We start from the raw sequence: 25,336 nt of genomic DNA, 5'->3' as shown, positions 1-25,336 counted from the left end.
CTAACAAAGGTCCATCATACATCCACCATAAACTCAGCACTTATCAACATTTAGCATTTTTCCACTGGCAAGAAAAAAACTGCCCTTTACCAGGAAGAAACCTTCAACAGAACCAGATTCATGTTGAACAGCTAACTGCTGAAGCTGTGTTGGGGTTTGTGTTGTAAAGGAATAGAGGGAACTACAGAAAGAAGTAGGAGGTAGAGAAAGAGAGAAAAGGGAGACACTGAAACAGAAAACAGAGAGATACAGAAAGGTAGAAGAAGGTATACAAAAAAATGGGAAGAAGATGCAGAAAGAGAGAAGAGGGAGGTGAAGAGGAAAAGCAGAGCAACAACAATAAAATAAGTTTATGGATGTCCTGGTCATAAATACATCTTAAACTTGTATTATTGGATATAGCTTTATTGTCAGTGTCAATGATGGTAACAATACGTAAGAATAGGTCATAACTGTCATGGATGATAGAAGATGAAAACTCTAAAATAAGTTTAAGAAACTAAGATGATAATTAAATGCCTTTAATTAACCCCTAGATCCACAGTTAAGCTCTTCACCATTAACCTGGTTCAACTCTTTGTTTGTCTAAATGGACATTTTCCTTGCCTCAAAGGCAGCAAAAGGCTAATAAGTAAGAGGCTAATATTAAATTGAATTTACCAAAGATTTAAAAGCCTGATTTAGACTACATGCATCAAATCTACTTGCAGATTGCAGACCTGATGCGTGACAAAAAAAAAAAAGCATACTCCACCCGTCTGACTGGAAGCACAGGGTGACTATCAGAAATGTTTAAAGAACAATGGAGAAAATGAGACAGAGGACAATGACGCAGATAGATATTACTTAACATTACACGTCATCACACCTGTTTATATGAGGCAGCAGCAGTCTGTTATTAGACATTACAGTGTTCCTTACACTATTTCACTGATAAATCCAATTTTTTAACAAATCCCTGTGTGTAATCACAATCCCCTCCATCATTCATATGCATTCACCCTCTCTGTTTCAAGAGTATTCCAAGAAAACAAAACAGAAGCATCTGCCCATGCTGCTCCTTTTCTGACAGCATGACTAAAAATCTTGGAATAATTTTGCACTAGAAATCAAAATAACTCAATGGCAAACATGCACTTGGCATGTGCTGCAGTGCAGCCGTTTAATTGTACAGAAGCACAATTAATTTTTGACCAACAGCTTCAGCTTACGGACAACTAATTATATCACATACAAATAAACGTCCTATAAAGAGGTGAGTCTGTAAATGTATCCACAAGCCATTTTATTAAAGTGTGTCTGACCAAAATGTGTGCTGCTCCTATGTTTGTCACATACTGTACAACAATTAACATCCCTCCAGACTTCCTATTCCTACTGTTTTATGGTACTTGATGTACTTCATGCGTACACTCTGATTTATATCTGTGATGTCTTCGTTTGCATGGCATCACATGACGTCCATGTTTCAATGTATTTTGATGCTGCTGAGTTATTATCTCGTCCATATTTTTGTTTAGTTTCTTCAAGTGTTTGAATTCTGCTGATGTTGTTTGCCTGTCACATTCTGTTTGGGTGTGTCGCTTTGTTCTCCTGTTTGCTTCTGCATATGTCAAATAACTTTGTAAACCCATTTTTTTAAAGTGCTATATATAAATAAAATAAAGTTGTTATCCCAAACTCACCACTGCGCCACAAATACTTCAGCTCACTTTCTGTTTGAATGCCCCCCCCAACAAAATAATCCTTTTTGCTAGGAGATGAGAGGCATACATGACTGCAGAGTCAGATATCTGGCTCACAATGCATTTCATTTTTAAACATGTATTACTCTAAGGGGGATCACACTGAGTTCCTACTGGTTCCACAGCATATTGTTGCTTAAAGAGACTTTATTCTGGGATTCACAGTAATGACTAACTGAGGTGGAAAGAGGAGAAATGAGTAAGGGAGAGAAATGTAGCGCAGAATTAATACCTTGGTTTCATTTGGTGTTAAACTATACCCCTAATACTGCCTGTTGCAATCAGCACTGGCCCCTGTGGATAAGGTGCTATTTGCAATGAGGCTGATTTGCATGTGAGTGGCGCAATTTCGCATTTAAATTTGAATATTCCTCTTCTTACTCATTTCCACACGAGAATGGGGCAGGGGGACTGTTTACTCAGCTGAGCACTTGGCATGCAGTTTGTGTGCCACAAGCACACAAACTGCCTGGATTTTCCCTTTGTGAGTGCTCTGTGGATCTGACGCCATCTTTCTTTTGCCATTTCTAAAGTTAACAACATGCAAAAAGCTGTGCTATCCTTTAGCTATTCGCTATTCTTTCAGGGTTTCCTGCCATGGTTTCAAGTGGGAAATGTGGCTGCAGGAATTAGGCTGGCTTAAAAGTCTCGCTGCCAACTACCAATTTAGTGAAGCATTGCGTGATGCTGACAAACCAAAGCACAAACATGTAGTGTCTATGCCAGTGAATGTATGACACAGAGTTGACACAGAACTATAAATCAGATTTTAGAAGGAATTTCATGCCCTATTAGTCCTCATCAAATTCTTACGGGAATGTCTTCCTGAATTCCTCATCAATGCTCTCCTTCAGCTTTGCAGTTAATTTCTCATTGAGGTTTAGATGTTTCCCTTTTGTTGTTTTGCAGACGCCGTTGTTTGCAACAACACACTTCAGTGTCCTGTGAAACCCTCGTCCTCTTGCTTTTCCCTTCAAAAAACAATAAAAACATTTCATTAGATGACATTTTTTTCCAAATCTATAGTTTTGAAATAGAAATATAATATTAAGGTACTTTAGGATATAGGAAGAACTTCAAGGTACGATCACAAGAACTTTTGGAGTTCTCCACCCCATTGTTGAGGCACTTCTGAAAGGCAGTTATGGCCTTTAGAATTGGCGCTGACACTTTCAGAAGTCCATGCTCCAAATTTATTTTGAGGACTGTGCGCACATCTTCTTTAATCTGAGACTGAAAAACAGAAAAAAAATAAAATTCAAAACAATAAATTGCATTTACAACCACCAATTAATACAAATAAATAAATAATTCTTTATTAATGCTCAAAACTTGCTCTGTGCTTTTTGTATATGTATGTAAAAGTAAATCAGAGAGTAACAGTTTCACAAACAATGAGAACTGAATGAGAAAAGAATAGTTTGAGCTTGAGTTCAGGGAATTTGAGCAAGCAACTGAGGATCTGACAGGAAGCAGAAATTTTGAGCACAAACAGAAAATCTTAACAAGGAGGCAGTTCTGAGCACAAAGACAAGTTTTAATAGACAGTTTGAAGAAAAAATCTATTATAGTTATTTTGATGGTGTAAAATGCATTGTCTAACTCAATGGTTTTCAATTGGTGTGCCTTGAGGCAAGTCTAGGTGTGCATTGGGAATTTGTTTAACTATACATTAGTAATACAACTATGCAACAACTAAAGATACTATAACCAATGTCCTAACTGAATTCGAGCACCAGACATTGCATTGTATCATGCAGCATGGCATGCTCACTGTCACTGTTTTCTGATAAATATGCAATTCTCTGTCCTGTAAATTGACTGTTTTCCATGTGTAAAATATAACATATCATGCTTTCACTTAGAAAGTGGAGAATTGGAGGTGTGGTACCTAGCCTCTAATGGTTGTGAGCCATAAAATTTCATAAATGGATATGGTGAATATCCATGCATCACAATCTTTGTTTTGTAAAACACACTAACAAGTTTCAGGAGTGGAAAAAGTGATGAAAATTTAGAATATCTTGTGGTAGAACACTCCTGGTGCCTTGTCTCTGTGCTACCTCTTTTCTTGTTTTGTCCATCTTAATATAAGTGACAGAGAGGAAAACAGGAACAGGATGATTGGAGATAGACCTTTCGACACTGAGCTGCACTGCACTTGCTCACAGGCTGTCAAGATACTACAAAAGGAAACTGTAAACAAACTGATTTTGTAGTTGGGACATGTTCTGACACATGTAAAAGAGGATATTTTGCAAGGACACGAATATGGTGTGTCTAGAGTCTTCAGCTTGATTTTTGGTATGTCTTGGGCCAAAAAAGTTTGAAAACCACTGGTCTAACTAAAGTGCATAGCTCACAGAGATTTGGGTTGTGTCTGTCTACATTTTGCTCCTCCAAAATCTGATTTGCTACCCCAAAATCCTTAGCAATGTGTGAGGGGACCCACTCTTGCTGCTCACTGAGGCAGGTGGGAAAATCAACTAAGTGCAGGGCCAGGTGTGTGTGTGGCTGACTGGCCTTGATTGTGACCAGTTGTGGGGAGCTTACTTAAACTCTACTGCCCTGTGCTGACTCATTGGGTGCGTTTGAAAAGTCCATTTTGCTTAGGAAGGTTCCTACCTGAGTGAAACGACCCGGAAGTATTTAAGTGTCGGCCATGGTAAGGACTGTTCGAATTCTCCAAATGGTAAGGAAAGGAGCTTCATTATCTCCTTTATTATCTCCTTTAGCCTAGAAAACACTGGACCATCCTTTACCAAAGGAGAGATGAAAAGACGTCCCACAATGCTTTGCGTAAACTTCATTTAAAGTGACGCACCTGTTCACTGCTTATCAGAACAAGTGAATAACTTGAATAACTAGAATAACTTTACTAACCCCGATTTAAACCATAAAATTCAGTCAATCGTATAATACACGTGATAAATGGAAGGCAGTAGGGATGAACAGAGAAATATTACAGACATGAAAACTTTGTCATCCAACTTATGATCAGGATTTCATTTCTTCTAATTTCCATTTTATTTAAATAGTAAACTGATCAGTCAGTATCTTAAACTGTATTTGTCTTGCTATTTTGAAATATTAAATGTTTTATTAAAAGTGATAAAGTCGGCATGTTGCTATATTGTGAGTATTATTTTATTAGGGGTGCACCAATCGATTGGCCAAGATCGGTATTGGCACCGATTTCCTTAATTTTAGGAGATCAGCGATCGGCCGATCCTTGTAAATAAGATCGGTGGATGAGATCGGTTTCATATGCCTCTACCTACTAAAATGTGAAAAATGAAAGACTACAGGAACTGATATAATCTAGTAGTTTCGACAGCAATGCTTTAAACCTTTCATTTATATTTAAGAGAACTACCTCATGTGCAGTTAAAACAACAAGTTTGTATTGTTTCACGGGTATTGTTCAATGTTATTCAATAAAATAAGATTGGAACATTGAAGGTGTATGCTGTCAGTTATAAAGAAAAAAATCTGTATTGGCAAAAATCGGAATCGGCAGGTCAGGCTTTTTAAAGATTGGTGATCGGCCAGAAAATTGCAATCGGTGCACCCCTGATATTTATCATCATAATTACGCAGGGAAGACACAATTTATAGAGCTTTTCACAGAATGAGCTGAAAGGAAGATGAAACCAAAGTATACTCTGTAATAAATTTAACAGAGACGAGAGAATTAAAGAAAAAACTATTAGGTAGTGTATAAAGCAAAAGTATTTAATATCGTTATGAAACAAAAGGACTTGAACATTATTCATCTCATTGTACTGACTTAGTAGAAAGTTCAGATTAAGAGAAAGGTTTCTGCTGTTCTAGATGTTCACAGTTCCTCTTCCTGAAGAGACTTTAGGATATAAAAATCTTAATGAGCTCATATCTCTGACGTTTTAGCGTTCACAGTACATAACAACACAGAGAACGCACCGAGTGGAAGTTGTGAATTTTGTAGTCCATCAAAATTAAATTGTAGTTTTTACACAAAAAACACACGTCACGTCCGTAACATTCGCCTAGAGAAAGTGCAGTCGGATTCCTTACTCACCACAGTTCTCCTTTCCTATCCTCTAACTCACACCTTTCCTTAACCCTATGACGTTTCTCGTTGGGGTTAAGGAAAAGTGAATAGGAAAGGACTTAGGAGGTAATTTTTTGGACTTTTCGAACGCACCCACAATTTCACCATTAGAGATACTGAGCTAATCTCTGTGTTTTCTCTTGTATGTGTGGTAATAAGAATCTGCTGAAGCAATTCGATAATCTTTGAGGTGTTAGAATTACTTGGTACTCAAATACAGTGCGAGTCAGTGCTGAGTACCCTTACTCAGTAATTTTTCTTCTTCTTCTGACATGAGCCTTTTGGCCTTTCAATTCTATTTAAGGAGAGTTTCTCAGTCTCCCTAGAAGTTTAAGTTAGTAGTCACCCGCATGGCAGTGGTGGTTTAGTTCTTAGAGGTATTTGTGATCGGGAGCTTTTGGTTTGTTTATTTTATTCCCCCCTACCAACTGATCACGTGCGATTTTAGTGGTTATCCTTTTAGGATAACTTTAAGAAATGACTCATCTGCATTTGTGTCCCAAAACTCCCTGTCCTGACAGCAAAGATTGACAATTTACTTTGTCAGCCATGGAAGAAAAAGCTGTTATTCATGGCAGTTTTTTAAAGTATATTTTCGTACTAACCATATTGTAAGGCCATTTGTTGTTTTTTTTTATATAACACAGTTTATATATTGTGCTGTAAGTTTTTTGTCTTGTGCAACTGAACTATCAAGCTTATCAAGTTAATGTGCAGCCCTGATATGTTACATCATCATTTTGTGTCTTTTGTGACACTTAAAAAATAAATAAATAAATAAATAAGATTAGGATAGTTCTGATACTTGATCACAACAGAAGTCTTGTTACTTGAACATACCACTTCTCCACAGCGGGCCCCTTGAATTAAGGACAGAATCCCTTTAGCTCCTGACACATAGTTCAGTGTCTCTGTCTCTGATTGACGGTCACTGAGGTCTTGCAAAAAGTCCAGAAGTTTGGGGATCTCTGTAAATAAATGTAACATTCATCTGGCATGAAAATTTTCTTAGGAATGTTTAACATGTTTTAAAAATTCTGTGATCCACAAAGTTAGAAGCTGGCTTCACCTACCAGTGTCTTCAGGTTTTAACCATTCTCTCTCCTGAAACTCTGTGGAGCTCACTGCGAACACTTTGAAACATTCATCACTGAAATGTTTCTGAAAAATACAAATCAAAGAGGTTGGAACTGGTGGTAGAGAAAAATGCTGTTTTGTTTCTGTCAGTCTATAAAGCTTACCCGAATGATGTTTTGTTTCCTAAACTCTTTCATCAATCCTTCCTTGGCTTTCTTGTTCCTGGCTAATATGGCAGAGCGAACATCAGCTGCAGATCTGTAAGAAGTAGGCAAAATCAAGATGTGCTTCATTTGGTAATCAAGACCATTTAACTTTAAATTATGACACTTCTAGTTTGTGATAGTCCTCATTATGCTCAAAATCAAAGGAAAAATTGTTCTTCAAACTCACAAACATGTAGTAAAAGTATAAAGTATATTTTTATACTAATTAGTGCCACAGAACATATTAGATATCTTTCACATGAACCACCAAAAGTGTAGGCAATGCTAGAGGATTTAGCAGAGCAAGTGATATTTGAAGGACTGCAGGTAACAGGCACTTTTTCATGTTGCTGAAAGCAAACTGTCTGTGACAGGTAAATTCTCATGTAGGGGGATATACTTCAAAGATTTGCCAGCAGTGACTCTCTACAACCCTCAGTGCCAAAATCTAATTCTCATGTTGAAATAAAAATGCACTTACTGGTCTCTTGACTTTTTGACAATGTCAGATTTGGTACAGATAAAGTGAATGCGCTGACACTGGCCACCATTTCCCATATCACTGCTGGCATTTTCCAGAATCTCCCATGGCTCTTTCTCTGCTAATGCTCTGTTAATTTCTGCCACAACCCACACAGTGGAACAGTTACCAACAACCTAGAGGGGATTAAACAAATCAGCTATGAATATCCAAATGGCATTGTTTCATAATAAAAACATGGTACACTGTTAATACAAGTTTAAAAATACATATATAAATTCAAAAAATGACCTCTTTCCACATATTATCTCGTCTCTTGTTGCGGTCCCCAGCTCCAGGTAGATCCACAAGTGTGACATGCTGGAGGAAGTCATTATTTGGCACTCTGATAGTCACACACTTAACCAGGGGCCAAAACCACCTCCTAGTGTCTTCACCCTCACAGACAACTGTGACACTTCGTGTGTACTTGACGAGTTCTCTGGAGAGCATTTCAGGCTGCAATTAATAAGATTTCCATTAAACTCACCATGATGGGAACAAGCCTTTACTGACATTTTATAAGCAGTTACACTGATCATCAGCTCAACACTGGCTAAGGTTCTAAGTGACTTTCCTTTGAAAAGTTTGTTTGAGAGGTGTGACAAACACCTGTTTTTCTATATCTCTTAATCTCCCTTAATCCCATCTTAATCTATGTTGAACTCGTCCAATGGACTTTATCAAACTCACTCTGTTTAATGCGTCAAGTCCCCAGGTTCACTTTATATTTAGATTTCTTGTGCTCCAAGTGTGTGGAATCTTTCACACACTTATGACCAAGACTCTTATCACTGTACTTCATACCAGTTTTACAACCACCTGGGTGGCCTGCCCAGATAAACTGACAACTGCCCAAGTAGACTGATGTGCCATTTCGGCATTTCATATTTGAACAGTCCTGAGAACGCTTTTTTTCTGCTGTGTATACACCAGCATTTAAGCCTAATTTGTAAGCATGCATTTGGTTCATTTCTCCAGTGTGGGCCTGGATTTCCGCATGGGATTATGGGAACTGATCACAAAATATTTAATTTCCACAAGTTTTGTTGTCACATTGCAGAAAATCCTGCATGAATTTATAAACCAACAATGATTTTAACAGTGTCCCCCACAATAGCAAACAATCTGGAAATGAATGATGAGGGAAATGTCACAGCAGAATGAGCGCCTGAAGCCTGGATCATTAGTGCAGCAGCTCACTTTCATGTTTGGGCAGTTGTGAGTGCACAGCTAAGTTGACAATGCAACCTAATATTTCTCTCACAGATGGTGAGTGAGCCGCTACATAGCCTATCCAGATGTGCAACTGCCTTTCGCATCTAGCTCTTGCTGCTGCTTGTTTACGTCACGACTCTGCTGCGCCTGAAAGTACTCCCCCTAGTTGCTGATTGGTCCTGTCACTTTCTAACTGGGCCCAAATGGTTCAGATGGGAGCTTTGCAAGATGGATTTGCCAGTGAAAAACAAGGAAACGGGCGTATCCGTCTGCTTGCAAGGTTAGATGTTTGGAGGTTTATAGAGCTGAATGAGAAGTTGAAGTTGTGAATGAAGTTGTGATCAAACCACTAAATACCTAAATTTATGAATAAAAAACGATTTATAAACTAAAGAATGAAAATTCTGAAGAAATTGGGCTTTGATTGATCACTAATAATTCAGGCTCAGTAACATTTTAATGCTGTAAAAAAAGCCTATCTTATCCATATTAAATAGGGTGATGAAGCCTATATCACAGTTGACTTTTCCTACACTACATTATTTGTTAAATGTTTGTTGTTTGTACAGTACAGGCTAAAATAAACAACTCATGTTAATTTTTGATGTGATATTGATGCGGAATAAGGTTATGAAATTGTTATACAATACATTATAGTTAATAAGGTAAATGCCAAATATTGGTAGATATTAAACAGAAGTGAACTTTTTTGTGCTTGCGTGTGATATTGGCCCTTTCCACTGGCAACCACCACAAGTAAAACTCAGACTTATCTGAAACACTGAACACTATGAACTTATCAGTTTTCTTACTGAGTCAAATGCCAAGGTCTTTTTCCCAGACTCAAGAAATTCTGGAATTTCTCGGAAATGTCTCCTATTCATGAAATCGTCACTGGCACAGATTTCATCCCATCTTGCTCCATACAGTGCTGACAGCACTTCGACAGCATCATTATAAACATCCTCATCACTGACATTATCATCGAAGCTGCTACTGTAGCCACTGTCACCACTGGCATCGTCATTTTCCTCTTCATTGTCTGCATCCCCAAGGGCGATTCTTTTCAGGCCCTGTAAATCATCCTCCAAATCCTAATTTTACAAAAAAAAAAAAAACAAAACACACAAAAAACCATCTACTTGGTTTAATTGAATAATATAAAATAAACGCATCTGATAAGTGACCAGCATCTGTATTTTTGCATCAAAAGGATAAATTCTGAAATTATATTTAGCTGACGTTACCTCTTTAGAGATGAATTCAATCTCTGCCTCATACTTCTTATTCTTCATGTTAGCTTCCACCTTAATGATGACTGTTGTGCAAGCATTTAAATCTCCTGAGGGCAAGAGATTCCTCTCTCCAATGAGAGTATTTATTAAGGAGCTCTTCCCAGCCCCTGTTCGACCAAAGACACCAACCAGCTCCTTCTTCTCTGTCTCCAAATCATGGATTTTTTCACTGTGGTACAACACATTAAATGTTTTGACTTATGATTCTGGAAAATAAAACAATGTGTCCAATTTAGCAACACATCTATGAATAGCCAACACAAGGAAAATGAAAACAGCTTTGATAAATGTTTCTTAAACTTTAAACTCTAATGATAACTTGATTTATCAAGTTTGACAGTATCTTTAAGCTCATTGTTTCTTTACATCCCAAGCAAAGTTCTATGTATACCCTATTTGTCAAAATTGATTTATATTTTATTCTGCAAAGCTGAAGATGGTGTTTTTTTTTTCCACTTTAAATAGTTCCAATTTAAGATCAGGCAGTATCTAGGACACTAAGCATTTATTACAGGGACACTTAAAGTAGTGTATATTTTGGTTCACACAACTCACCGACTGACTGACTTACATTTGGAAAAAGTATCATAGTTGTGTCTCCTTTTGCTCTTTCTCTCTAAAAAGTTGAATTAAAAAAAAAACCTTCTATCAGGAATGATGATATAATGATAATAATTAGGGGTGCACCGATCGATCGGCCAAGATCGGTATTGGCACCGATTTCCTTAATTTTAGGAGATCAGCGATCGGCCGATCCTTGTAAATAAGATCGGTGGATGAGATCGGTTTCATATGTCTCTACCTACTAAAATGTGAAAAATGAAAGACTACAGGAACTGATATAATTTAGTAGTTTCGACAGCAATGCTTTAAACTTTTCATTTATATTTAAGAGAACTACCTCATGTGCAGTTAAAACAACAAGTTTGTATTGTTTCACAGGTATTGTTCAATGTTATTCAATAAAATAAGATTGGAACATTGAAGCTGTATGCTGTCAGTTACAAAAAAAAATCGGTATCGGCAAAAATCGGAATCGGCAGGTCAGGCTTTTTAAAGATCAGTGATCGGCCAGAAAATTGCAATCAGTGCACCCCTAATAATAATGTTCCACGTGCCTTAACTTGGATGAATAATTTGGTTATAAAAATGAATTTACCTACTGTTAACTGCTTACAACAGCAACTTTCTGCTACAGTGTTTTTAAGGAACAATGTATGATGTCCATTGCTTTTGTATTAATATCTGGCCAGTGCCCCGTACAGTTTGACTTAAAATGAAACAACAACTCAGTGCCATCATGTTTTAGTACTATGGCTACATACACTGCCTGGCCAAAAAAAAAAGTCGCCACTTGGATTTAACTAAGCAAATAGGTTTAGCCTCCTATTGGATAATTACTGCATGGGTGATTATCTTTCAGCTGGCAACAAGTTATTTAACCCCAGCTGATGCAATGAGTAACTTCTAATTTCTTAAACAACCACATCGAAAGACACATCCTGTGGTCGTGGAAAAGATATTAGTCTATTTAAGAAGGGTCAAATCAATGGCATCCAAAAAAGGCTTCAGTTTGCTAGGGATCATAAAGATTGGACTCTGGAGGAATGGAAGAAGGTCATGTGGTCTGATGAGTCCAGATTTACCCTGTTCCAGAGTGATGGGCGCATCAGGGTAAGAAGAGAGGAAGGTGAAGTGATGCACCCATCATGCCTAGTGCCTACTGTACAAGCCTGTAGGGGCAGTGCTATGATCTGGGGTTGCTGCAGTTGGTCGGGTCTAGGTTCAGCAACATTATGTGCCCAAAGAATGAGGTCAGCTGACTACCTGAAACTGAATGACCAGGTTATTCTATCGATGGATTTTTTCTTCCCTAATGGCATGGGAATATTCCAAGATGACAATGCCAGGATTCATCGTGCTCAAATTGTGAAAGAGTAGTTCAGGGAGCATGAGACATCATTTTCACACATGGATTGGCCACCACAGAGTCCAGACCTTAACCCCATTGAGAATCTTTGGGATGTGCTGGAGAAGGCTTTGTGCAGTGGCCAGACTCTTCCATCATCAATACAAGATCTTGGTGAAAAATTAATGCAACACTGGATGGAAATAAATATTGTGACATTGCAGAAGCTTATCAAAACAATGCCACAGCGAATGCGTACTGTAATCAAAGCTAAAGGCGGTCCAATGAAATATTAGTGTGTGGCCTTTTTTGGTGGCGACTTTTTTCTTGGCCAGGCAGTGTATTACTGTCTTATAAAAGGTCAGGCCCTTGCAATAAACACTACATGATGACATGTCAGTGAGGGTGTAACGATTCATCAGTGTATATCGATACATCAACTGGTTGATAAACTATTAAACGAGATCAATAGAAAGTCAAAAAAGTGATCTACATCGTCACCTTTAAGGTACTCTTTTATTTTGAAATTCTTCCTATACTCCCGCTGTTAGTTTCTGCCTTGCTGCACATTCCTCATCAAGCTAGCAATAAACTGCACTTGCTGACAGAAAGCAGCCTAGATGCAGAGATCCACTCTTCTCTCAGCTTTGTGGACATATTTCAGACAGAGACTACTACAGGACAGGCCTCTCACCTTAACTGGCTGACCTCGTCTACATTTTTAAAATCTGTATCCAACTAGTCTGAGAGCATGTTTGTGGCTAAAAAAACAAACACTAGTTAACATAGAAACACATAGTGAAGCTTGAATTAGCTACAGACAGCAAATGGAGAGGAAAAGCCTGCTGCATGTCATGAATTGAAGCCTTAGATTTATTAATAAAGATAAAAGTTGATAAAAGTAATGTGATTCAAGCAGGACAGCTGCTCTCCTTCCATCCCACCCTTTCTTACTCATTATGAAGCTGCTCGTAACGAGTTATCAGCCTTTGAAATAAAACTTTGTCCAAACCTAGCCATTTATCAGAACCAAGATTTTAGTAAATGAAAAATCATGTAAATTTATAAATATAACATCATATGCTAGTTTATCTTAAATAATAATCTCATACTGTATTAAGAAACTACAAATTAACTAATTAGCTATATTGCAAATTAAAAGGTCTCTATGTAACGCTTGAAGGACTATGATAGGGAGAAATAACTATTCAAGTCCACATGTATGTAAATAGGTTAAAAAAAAAGGAAAAAAGAGGCTGCAGAAAAAGAACATATTGCTCAGGAGTTATCAGAGAATATGAATGGCGATAAAACTGTTTCTCACTTAAAATGTTTGCTGTTTTGCAACCTCTAATTAAAACAGTACTTTAATGAAATACAGGCCTTCGTTTTATTTGTTGAACATTTTTTTTTATAAAATACAGAAACTTTGAGAAATTTAACTGCCAAAACTTTCTTTTCTGTACCTGTGAGAAATTTGAGCAGAACATTGTCTGATATTGATCACGGGCTCTTATACTGAACCAAATCAAAATAGTATTATAATAGATTCTGTGATACTGGAAAACACTGTATCGTTGTTAAAAAAAAAAAAAAAAAAAAACCTATATTGTGTCGTATCGTGATAAAACAGGTGATTTACACCTCTACATGTCAACAGCTTGTGAATAATACTGTCTCTCTGTAAAAACGTTCTAACGTGCCAAACATTAAAATAACTGCAAAAACTTAGACTCATCTCCAGAAACCTGCCACTAATTCATTTGTAAGCCTGACCCTTCAGATAAATACACAATATAAATCAAATTTCATTTTTACCTTAGAAAATCATTGAGCTCTGTCTTAGGTAGTCCATCCTTCACCCTCTTCATGATTTCTTTGGCTTTAGACAGTACAAGTTTTTCTGTTTGATTAAAATAAAGAAAAAGAAATGAATTTTACATGACAAGGAGAGATTATTGTAGAGAGCATGAAACCCTGTAAGAGATTTTGGGGAAAACTACTGGACTGTTTTTGTTGGGGGTCTGTCAGGAGATATTAGAAACTGGTTACCTTTCAGCTTTTAATTAAAGGTAATTGCTCTCATCAGAGCATAGAGGGAGGCAGCATCTGTCATCAAATGATATGGGTCACTGACAACGCACTTTGGCATGATTTCATGGCAAAAATCCTTGACATGACTGTTATTCAGATTTATAGTTTCAAAGCTGGTAAGATCATCAAATAACTTTCATATCAGAATTTCCAAGTTCTTAATTGTCAGGGTGGCACAACTAAAATCATAGGACTTGTACTTTGAAATAAAGTTGAATTTTATTTTAAAGTATATGTATAGAGTTTCTAACAAGGACAAAAGTAATGTGTCTATGTATTTTCTTTTGTTTTAGTTAGTGTTGCAAATGTCAGGTGGTACAACTGAGTGTCACCAAATGAAACATAATAATATAAATTAACTCTCTAAGATTACTTACTTTTCTTCCAAAATGCTAGCACTTTTAAGTTAAAGATGCTTTACACTTACAACCTTCTTCCTGATTATCAAAAGACATTATGCATCCGTTGTTGAAGAGGGAAACAACTAACTGCTTCAGAAAAGTCACAATAAAGGTACTCAGGTATTCCTCATATTTCCTCTTATGTTTTCGGACGGTGCAACCTCAACGTCAGGTGGTGCAACCAGATAAAACGTTGATTTAAAGCAGCAGATACAATTTTGTTTATTTTGATGGCAATGGCAATGGCTATAGTGTTGAACACATTCATATGTATATTTTTATAATTATATTCCCCATCTTTCAATGTAAAACTGGATGCTAAAGACACTAAATCCCTGGACAACAGAATTTACAATCCTAAATTATTTTAAAGTATACAAATATGTGTGAGGTACTGTGGAGTGGACAGGACACTTACAGAGGTAATTGCAAAACATATTGTGTTTGCCTTAAATATAAACGTTTTACCTTCTGTTGAGGTTTCACGGCGTCGTTTCATTGGTAATTGGAATCTGCTGGTCCCCTCATGAGGCACAGACTTTCTTTTACCTGATTTTTTATTTATTGAAGAGAAAAAAGAGGCATTTGCCTCTCAAACTATTAAACATTGTCTCAACTATTTGGTTAAAGAGAAATATTATGGCAGAAAAAGCAAACATCATCAGCAAAAAGAAGACAATTAGATTACTGTGGACCATACCTTTATCTGTTTCATTAGGGTTAGGCAACACCTGAGGATGAAAGTTTTTGGAAAAAAAGTTTACACATGCTTTAGTCTGAAGAATTATTTAGATAATATATTATTTACAGTAATTTATTTTCAAGTAATACTTTATCCCCACTTTAACAATAATGTGCAAATGCAGTTCAGATGATGATATTTTTGTGTAGCCCTTTAACCTTATAATAAGTTCCTTTAAAGTCAGATAAAAGTTCAGTTTTGATATGATGATGGTTTACATCAGTTTATCGAAAAAATAGTTAAAAGAAATTTTAAAATAAATACTATTTTTTTTGTGTGTGCAACAATTACCATCCCATCACCTCAAGACTCAAGACTCTGCAGCAACAGGATAATCCTTTATATGCAGCAGAAGGGAAAAATGCTCCTGGAGTTTTTAGGCATGATGGCGTTGCACTGGCTACCACTTTTATGTTTTGTATACGTGTATTTGTCATACGTGTATACTTCAGTATTGCTGATTTGCATAAACTCTCAGCAAAGATAGTGAGGACTGGAGATAGCTCACTTCTTCTCGATCTCCAAAACAAGGTCACGAATCCATACAGCACAAAAAATACGTACGATGTTGTAACTTACAATTTAAATCTGTCAGTGATCAGTATTATCATTGTTCACAATTTCAGCATTTTTATTTGCTTTTGCATTCCCATCACAGAAATCATCCATTCAGTGATGAGACTGACAAACCCTTCAAGTGTAGTCAAGGACAAAGCTGGAAAGTGATATCTGGTCTAAAGTTAACACTTTTTTCTTGAGTCAGAGACGATTCAATTTGGGAAATTTTTTTGCATCAGATGTTGGAAAACAAACACTTAAGTAATTTTTATACAGATTTTTAGCCTTACCTGTGCATCCTCAGCTGTTTCTTCATTCCCCTGCAGACAAAGCAAATAAATGTCTCATTCTGTCATAATCAACATTTTAATCAAACTTTACAGAAATACACTTTTGCTTAAAAGTTTGGGACCACTTGAATTTTTCTTGTTTTCCATGGAATAGCTCATGAAATTAGTCTGAATAGGAAATACAGCAAATGAACTGGACATGCTGACATTGTCAAGAGATAGAAATGATTTTAATGAGAAATGTTCCTTAAACTTTGCCTTTATAGAAAAAAAACACATTTTGCAGCAATTTCAGCTGTGCAGATCTTAGACATTCTAGCTGTCAGTTTTTTTAAGGTAATCTGATGAGACTGCACCCCCATGCTTCCTGGAGTATCTCCCACAAGATGGATTGTCTTGATGGAGTCTTCCTTCTTACCATAAGCTGCTTCCACAACAGCTCAATACTGTTCAGGTCCCAAGACTGTGCTGGCCACTCCATTACAGTCAGAATTCTGGCTGACAGCTTATTACATCCCCAAGGAGGTTATGTGATCAGATGGGTTTGTTTGTTTGTTTGTTTGTTTGTTTGTTAGTTAGCAATATAACTCAAAAAGTTGTGGACGGATTTTGATGGAAATGTCAAATGGCATAAGAAAGTACTATTGGGAGATATGGCTAATGGCAGAGGTTTGCGCTGTTACCACTTTACACCAAGAGATGGCGGACATGAGTAACTTCAATCCCAGCAGCATTTTGGGTGTGTCTCTGTTCAAAGTTTTGGAGTTTATAGAGTTTGAAAGATGAACGCCTGGTCGAGGAGACGAGTCGGAGCGTAACAGAGAGAAAGACAGCGAATTGTAGCGACAATACTCCCAATGCTGGGAGGAATAGAGGAATATTCACCCTTTGCCATGACTTCCAGTCATCCGGTGAGACCATGGGTGCATCTGTTGGCACCCGTAGCAAAGCTAATGCTTTGCCTCACCGTGTTTCCACCCCACCGGGGAGGGAGTACTCAGTGAATGCCGTGCTGGAGGGCTCATGGGGACAGATCCAGGAGTTTTTTGAGGGGTTCTTCACTATTGGAAGGTAGGGCTAATGGCGGAGGTCTGCGCTCTCTGAGTGTTTTTCTAGTCCTTTAAATATTTCGTTGACATTTTGGAGGTGTGTTTTGAGTCACTATCCTGTTGTAGGAAATTGGTCCTAAGCAAATGCTGTCCCCGGGGTATGGCATGGCATTGCAAATTCTTTTGATAGCTTTCTTTCTTTCTCTTTACAAATCTTCTATTCTACCCCCTCCACAGCACCCCAGACCATCACGCTGGCTCCACCTCGCTTGACTGATGGTTTTAAGCACTGTTCTTGCATCTTTTCATTTGTTCTGTGTCTCACAAATGTTCTGTTTGATTCAAAGACCTCAAACTTGGAGTCATCCGTGCACAACATCTTCTTCTGGTCTTTCAGTATCCAGTTTTTTTGCTCCTTTATTAGTAAAATGGTTTTTAGCTGTGCAGCATGATTAACTTGGATTAGCAGCCATACTAGGAGATTAATGCAGAGGACTGACAGTTGCTGATAACTGTTTGTGAACTGCATGAAAATGTATTTCTTTGGAAACCAAAGAAATTTGCCTGTGATCCCAAACATTTCAGCACTAGTGTATGACTGAAGAAGTTTAATAGTTGTCATGTGAGCATATCACCTTTAGAAGGACAGAAAAATGATCTGTTTCCTGAGGTGTTTCAAATTTTTCCTGCTGGTAAAAGGAGAAAAAAGAGATATAAATGGGTCATTTTAAAAGATTTTCTGAAAGATTCTAGAAATGATACATTTGTTGTTATGATCCATCACATGTAATCATTTAAACTCATCTTAATTTAGGAGTATTACCTTTAGCAACTTGAGTCTCTTCTTGAATTTTGCCCTTGGTCCAACTTTTGTGATCAGATTACTGATGTCTTCATCAGTAAGATCATAAAGACTTTCCTCATCAATGCCTTGTTCTGTTATTAAAAACAATCAGATTATTCTGGTCATGAAAAACTAAACTGATTCTGGATATGGCTGGATGTCTGTACAAGTCAGCATTGTTGAAGTGACACCTTCTGTGCAACTGTGATTTAGTTTCTCAGGTATGGTGGGAACTACCTGTGACAATCAAAAACGCATGGTGGCATTTTACCTTGAAATGATGGTATCAACTCGCTGAGCTTCCATTCGGTTAATTTTTCACAGACAAACTCATCCATGACCAGAAACAGCAACTGTAAAGAGATGTTTAGATTTGAGCCTGTTTTACTATACATATAAGTAGTTTTATGAAAATCATCCTTTTTATATGTCTTTTAATGCAGTCCCACCCTATTTGTATTATACTGTAATCAAGACTAATGCAGGTACTAGAGCTAATAATGCTGGACATGGAGACTGGGATTGCACTAAAACTAATGGCACAGAATTCACAAGTAATAATGCACAAAAGCCAGACAGGTTTAATGAATGTTATTGATGTCTGATGCCCATACCTATGTAAACGTAGCTCAGTTAGTCAGTGTTAGATTGCCTCTAGCAGAGAAACAAGAACACTCAGTAAAAAGAGTATAAAGATACCAGAAAGCCCTAGAACTTTAAATGCAAAATACTTTTTGGAATTTCCTTAGAGCTGTGATGCCATCTGAAAAAAGCACAAATTACACCAACAGTGATCATAAATGCTCTGGTAAAAAGGACAGTAGGTTTAAAATGTAGTGAAGATGCATTTTACAATTTCATATATATGAGAAATAGAATCGATAATCTCATAATGGATGGGATATTTAATTGCAGCTTCCTTAATAATCTGTAACTATTCTATAAGCTCTCTGTCAGCTTTGTTTCAAAGAAATTTGAGGAGTACATTTTGATTTTAAACACAGGGACATGCAGCAGAGCCACAGCTTCAATGGTACAACTGGAGAAGATTTAAGTTGACAAAAGCTCCCTCCATAGTTGTCACTGTGTTAAAATGCTGGGAAATATCTAAATGTGATGATGAACCCTTTAGCAAGGGAAATGTCTATTTAAGTCTAACCAGACTTCATCACATGCGATGTCCAATTTTATATCATTGCAGACAAACTGTCTTCATTCAAAGAACCTCTTAGTTAAACTGAAATACTGTGAAGCTCTTAAACTGCACATGAAGGAACTGTTGAAGATATGCAAACGTTTTTAGCAGAAACACACAACATCAATTCAAGGAAATGAGTTCAACCGAGCAGAATTATTCAAACAAACAATACATCTATCCCTTTAATTGATAAGTAACACTATTTACATTTCATACTACTTACATTTCCTTCGAAATCCAAATATAATAGCTTGGATAAAAAAATGCAGAGAGCTCCAAAAATGGCGGGATAAATTCTGCTAGAGGATTTAGTGTTCACAGTACTTCCCTGTATCTTTTCCCTTCTGCTTTTGCTCCACCTCCTTGGGTATTGCCATTAACTCTTTACTTCCTTTCACAGCCTCATGCACTTTATTACTCACAGTAAACTTCTTTTTTGCAGGACTCTTCTCTAGCCTTTGTCACTAAGGCATCCCTAAATAGGCAAACTCCTCTGGCTGAAGGGTCTTAGACCTTTTAATTTTTAACCCCAATGTCTGACTTGCCACTCAAGGATGTGTGTAACAAGAAATCTTATTCTAAACATTAAGGACTGAATTTAAATATTCCAGCACCTGGAACAAAGTTTAAACTATACTTGGATTGATGTACTTCCTCTCTTTTTATATGACATCATAAAAATCAAAGAACTTGTAAGACAGGTTCTTATCATTGTTGCAGCAATGGTGACTCCTACTGGTTATTCTGGGTACTTACACCGTCAGATTGAAACTGTGAGAAACCATCAAATACTTCATACCTGCCCTGATCATTGAAGGTTAGAGGGCAACAAAAAGAAGAATGTCAATACCATGTGACACATTTAATATTTTCCAAAGTGTTGCCTTGGGAGGTCTGGAATGCAGAAAGTACAACAAAAACAATAAAAAAAACTGGTACATTTAGAAGAAATATAAAAAATTTAGTAGGAAAAATTGTCAATTTAAAGTGTGCCAAAGTTGTGATAGTTTAGGATTTTTCTTTCATTTCTATTGTCATTTAGTTTTATTTTTTTTGTTTTTAATTTCAGTGAAGCCTTAATTAGTCTTTACTGTGTTTTTTGGTTTAGTTTAGTTTGTATTTTTGCAGAAAGCTCAAGTTAATGTAGTTTTTATTAATTTAAGTTTTTTGACAATATTCGTGTCAGGGAGAAGGATCAGAAAAAGTAAGCGTCATACAATTTTTAAACACATGTAAACAGGCCTCTCTTCAGTTTTTCATTGTTTTTATACAACGCAAAACCAAAAATTAACCAGAGTCTGAAGTCTCCAGGCTTGGGTGTGCATGTCAGTCAGTAAGCTGCTGTCAAAGCCTAAAACTAAAGATATTTTGTGTATAATTTTATTCTATTTTACTAAGTTTTTTTTTTTTTAATATCATAAAGTTTAGTACTCTTTCTGTTAGGGCTGAAAGGTTTGCAAAAATAATCAAATAGCATTTTTTTCCCTAAATATTATGATTTAATATGCAATTATTCTTGGGTTAATCTTATGTATTTTTGACAAATTTAAGCAACAAATAATTCCATGAATAAGACCATGTGTATTGAAAACAATGAAATTACTTCTGAAGCAATTAATCCAAAGTAACATGAATCTGAATATGGGGGTGCAACAAACCTTAAGGAGGCGGCTAGGGTGGGGGAGGTGAGGATAAGCTTCATCAGTTTTAGATAGAGTTAATTATTTTTGCTCGTATTGCAAATGTGATGTCATTTGCTTTGTTTACAGGCATTACCATTTTATGTTACTCATTTTGATTAAGAAAAACATACATAAAACACAAAAAGGAGGAATTTGGAAACCAGTATAAAAAAATGACAGTTAATTGTTTGCATAGTGTGCATGAAATCTCTGCCAGTGCAAAAAATTGAATTATTAAACTGGTATTTTGACACATTTCAAGTTCAGGAAATTTTGCAACTTCTGCGATTCGAAAATTGCAGCAGGCCATTATACAATTTGATCTAATTTGCAATTAATTGCCCAGTCCTACTTTCTATGGCAGGGACATAGTGTTAGACACTGTTGTTCCTAAGAAAACAATACCACAAAGCTTTTGAGCATTTCACGTGCAGGGATTTTCTTGTATTCAAAACTTGTAGGCAAATACAAGTTTTGAATACAATACCATACAAGTGCTTTGTTTGAAGTGCTGCCATACGGTAGAAATAAAAGCGTCCAGAGAAAATAAAGTTTAAGATTTTCAGCAGAAATTGTGCTAATTCAATACAAATATCAAGTTTTCATTCATTTTCCACTTCCAATAATCTTGTTGAAAATGTAATAAGCTTTGCCTTCAGCCTGCAGTGTTCTAGCTGTCATCTTTTGAAATGCTAATACAGAGTCCAAAGTGCCATGGATGTACTTTATGTCACTGAAAGACATAAGTCATACAAAGCAAGAGCAGGAGTCTGCATTAAACTTTTGATTTCGTATTTTCTGTTCATACACAAGCACTCTCTGTTGGTCTGTTTGTCCTTCTCTGCCACTGTTGGCAACATTACAGTTTTTTTTTTTTTATTTAGGTTATATTCAGCACCTTCCTTGTAATTATAAACTTAAACATACTGACAAATTGTAGGAACTATTTAGGGGAAAACAGCACAGTGATAAAAAAAAACATCCCATAAATAACCATTAAATACAGAGAGGACAGAGAGAAAAGAGAGGACTTCATTGTGATACACTTTCTGATTTCAAGAGGAAGTAATTTACAGAGTTTGATCTTTTCCACCCTGGGGATGGCTTTGAAAAAAGGAAAAACTATTCACAACAACTGGCGACTACAAATAAGTATACAAAACACCAGACATTTACCATTTTAAAGAAATAGGTTTCTCCTCAGAAAATAGCTATATTTTTTGATGAACAGGTACTCACAACTCCATGGGACGCTACCTGAGGCATGTGCAGGTGAAAACAGGTGAAAAGTTGTCGGTAAATGTCAGGCTGGATGCTGCTGTGTAGCATTCCTCATATGATCCTCGGTTTTCTTCAACTGGTAAAAAAAACAATGACCATTTATTATGTCATTTCAATACACAAAAATCAAACATGCTATCATGTTCGTATGTTACTAACCTACCTTGCGTACACCGCTACTGGGCCGTTAATCGTTATGCTACCATCGCTAGCATGCTAGCTCGCTAATTAGCTTACAAACTTTTAAAAATGCTGCTAAATGTGAAAACTAAAATCAACAAAAGCGTGTGGTTGCATTCTTGGAACGGTGAAACAACATAAGCTAGTAGGAATATCTCACTTTTGACAAAATGTATGGCAAACTCATTGAAATATGGCAGGTAGATTGACACTCCGTAGGACGCTACCCTCATTTTGGGCAGGCGACGGCTGAAACGTCTGTAAACCTCAGGCTGGAGGATGCTACTGTCCAAAAAGTGCTTTAGCTGACTCAATAAAGCATTCGCATTCCTTGCAGGGTCCCCAGGTTGCTGAAACAAACGTCAAAGGATATTTGTCCCTCTCCCCAAACCTCATAGTATTTTCATTGGTGTTAGTATTTTTTACCTACCTTGAGCACGAGCGCTGCAAGTCAGCTGAGGGGCTGCCACTACTAGCATGCTAACGCGCTAATCGCGATTAGCATCCAAACTTTTTAAAAATGCCGCTGAAAGAGATATAATAAGTAACAAAGTAATACAAGCGTGTATTTACCCCCCGAAGACGGCAAAACATCATAACACATGTAATATAGCTCACTGTGTATCAAAGTTTTGACAATATTCACATTTGAAGTAAAGGCTTAACCAGCTTTGTCCAGTCTTTGTGAAACAGCAGTTTTCAACACACTAATGCGATACCACCGTTTGAAATTAATAATATAACTGACAGGAGAAAAGACATTGTATTCACTTGAGTTGCATGACAAGCAATATTTAAAAAAATAGATTACTCCCATTTAAGCATAATTTAAATCTAATTAATTTATTATAGCGCAAGAGTAGAAATTACTATTACAATACATGACCCTAAATGAAACATTTAAATTCTAATGTTTATTTTATAATTATTAGTCATTATTATTAGTCTATTATTATGCTGTTTTATTTTCCTATCTTTGCCATTGTAAACAGTAGGCTACTATGTAGTTACAAAAGGTAAATTAGTCCTAGAGGTTAAATTTCATGAAATGCTGTATGTTCTAAAGAATATCATTTAATGTTGAAAGTAAACGTAGCACAAAAATTAAGGAAATGTGTCTGGCAGGTAAGAATATTGGTCCTTCAGACCAGACTGACCCGTTACAAACATTTATTTTTCCCCATGTACATTACATTTCTGAACAGCAGGTGATGTAAGATGTGCCAAGAGGTTGTGCAATACGCCAGTATGCCACTGCTGCCCAGGGTTGCTAGGTCTGGGTGACAAATCTAGCCAAGTGGTTGATAAAAACTAGCCCAAAACCAAGCCAAACACTAAAATTCAACAGAAGCCAGTAAATCCACCAGATTGCTTGTGTGCATGCAAGTGTGACACTTCTATGCGTGGCGTGTATGTCTATGTGCCAGTGAGGCACAGCGGCTCTTTGCGGCTCCATGTTCTGTTTACCTGCTCCTCTGCTGGTTGATTTAGTTGTATTGAGGGTAAATGAAGTAGTTGATTTTGCTTTGGATATTAAATACACATACATAAGACAAAAAAACTACCTGCGGCTGTACGTAAAAAGTAGCCCAATTCCGCGGGAAAACAGCTGACCTGGCAACCCTGCTGCTGCCAGATGTTTGCTTTTATGTTGATGTGGAAAATTGTTACAGGATGTAATGTTATGTGTTCTGTATGATCTGTATGTATGTATTTATTGATTTTGTAACTGTGGGACAGAGTCCAGGACACATTTTCCTATGGGGACATTAAAGTCTATCTTATCTTATCTTATTATATTTCTATGTTGTAACCATGCTTCTAGGCAATAAATCTTAAACTGTGGAAAGCCTGTCTATTTCCCTTTTAAAAGATGCCACATCTGTAAGGAAGATGCATTTGTGGGATGGGCAGCAGAGCTGAGTATGTGGGTTGTGCCCATGAAAAAATAGCCAAATCTTCATGACCAATACCAAACAGCTTATTCTGCGATTGACTCTTGTTTGGGGTGTTTTGTGGATTGGATGATTGAAGTCTGAGGAACAAAATTGCAACTTAAAACTTTATCTATTTAACTAACAGGATCCCAAGCAGTATGTGAAAGAACAATACACAGCCACGACAGCCTGGCACCTCCTCCTCATACCTGTCACCAGCCTGGTCACACACTGCTGTGGGATGGCATCCCATTCTTCAACCAGCATCTTTCACATTTCAGCCAGTGTGATTGTGTTGGTCTTTCTGGCACAAAAAGCACACCCAAGCTGATCCCACAAGTGTTTAATATGGTTGAGGTCAGGACTGCTAGCAGGCCATTCTATCCTCTCCACTCCCAAATTCTGGAGGTAGTCTTGATAAACCCCACTCTAATAGTGCCCACATCACCTCTGATTGTGTCAAAGGATTTGTTAAGAATATACTAGGCCAATAAAAGTATCTCAGTTCTTATTGCTGTCCTTTAGTCATGCAGTATGTATAGCTTATCAAACAAGCATCCCACCACATAAAGAGAAACTTCCCTGGATTTAAAAAGCTCCAGGCCTCTTCAGAGAGTATGAGGTTTTAAAGCTTCTACTCTTTGACCTGGTCAGACAGACGGGATGGTGAGATGGACACAGAGGTAATGAGTGAAAGAGAGAGAGAGGCGACAGACCCCCTTTTTCCTCTGAGCTCTCTAAATATGACACATCATGGAGGCTAATAAAAGAGGTACACTCACCAAATTAAAAACACAATTTTATGGCAAGAGAACTGCTTTAAATATTAGCCGTGTAGCTGAAAGTGAAGCATTTATGGAGCCCATTCATAGCCTGACCTTTTCTCCCACCTCTCTCTTGTCATCCCCTCCCTGCTGTAGTTAACACAGAAAACAAATTCTAAATTATTCAGAGTGGGAAAACATAAATGCAGGCATATGGAACTTTACAGCTGCTGAACAGAGCGCACAAAAGACA

At 37.1% G+C, this 25,336-nt stretch overlaps 1 protein-coding gene across 12 annotated transcripts in view; it reads right to left on the bottom strand.

Moving 5' to 3' along the window:
* Window positions 1-22,908, bottom strand: part of LOC121529524 (nuclear GTPase SLIP-GC-like) — a 32,540-nt gene extending 9,632 nt beyond the window's left edge. For 2 of the 12 annotated variants that reach the window (XM_041817445.1, XM_041817448.1), the window contains exons 1-18: window positions 22,813-22,908; window positions 22,161-22,278; window positions 18,313-18,394; window positions 18,021-18,133; window positions 17,833-17,886; window positions 16,149-16,178; window positions 15,259-15,289; window positions 15,027-15,107; window positions 13,882-13,966; window positions 10,107-10,323; window positions 9,672-9,953; window positions 7,894-8,100; window positions 7,603-7,778; window positions 7,080-7,173; window positions 6,912-6,999; window positions 6,679-6,806; window positions 2,802-2,978; window positions 2,559-2,716 (exon numbers count right to left, since the gene is read on the bottom strand). In XM_041817445.1, the coding sequence (XP_041673379.1) occupies window positions 2,559-2,716; window positions 2,802-2,978; window positions 6,679-6,806; window positions 6,912-6,999; window positions 7,080-7,173; window positions 7,603-7,778; window positions 7,894-8,100; window positions 9,672-9,953; window positions 10,107-10,323; window positions 13,882-13,966; window positions 15,027-15,107; window positions 15,259-15,289; window positions 16,149-16,178; window positions 17,833-17,886; window positions 18,021-18,133; window positions 18,313-18,394; window positions 22,161-22,250 (2,093 nt within the window). In that variant the 5' untranslated portion in view covers window positions 22,251-22,278; window positions 22,813-22,908. Of the gene's footprint in view, window positions 1-2,558; window positions 2,717-2,801; window positions 2,979-6,678; window positions 6,807-6,911; window positions 7,000-7,079; window positions 7,174-7,602; window positions 7,779-7,893; window positions 8,101-9,671; window positions 9,954-10,106; window positions 10,324-13,881; window positions 13,967-15,026; window positions 15,108-15,258; window positions 15,290-16,148; window positions 16,179-17,832; window positions 17,887-18,020; window positions 18,134-18,312; window positions 18,395-18,655; window positions 18,696-19,462; window positions 19,565-22,160; window positions 22,279-22,365; window positions 22,722-22,812 lie in introns of those variants that run through there. The other 10 variants (XM_041817457.1, XM_041817447.1, XM_041817449.1 and 7 more) reach the window with 10 other exon arrangements.
* Between the last annotated feature and the right edge of the window lie 2,428 nt (window positions 22,909-25,336).

Source organism: Cheilinus undulatus, linkage group 21 (assembly GCF_018320785.1).
Source record: "Cheilinus undulatus linkage group 21, ASM1832078v1, whole genome shotgun sequence".
Lineage (NCBI taxonomy): Eukaryota > Metazoa > Chordata > Actinopteri > Labriformes > Labridae > Cheilinus > Cheilinus undulatus.
The sequence above is the reverse complement of the archived record's forward strand: the minus strand, read 5'-3'. Positions and strand labels throughout refer to the sequence as shown.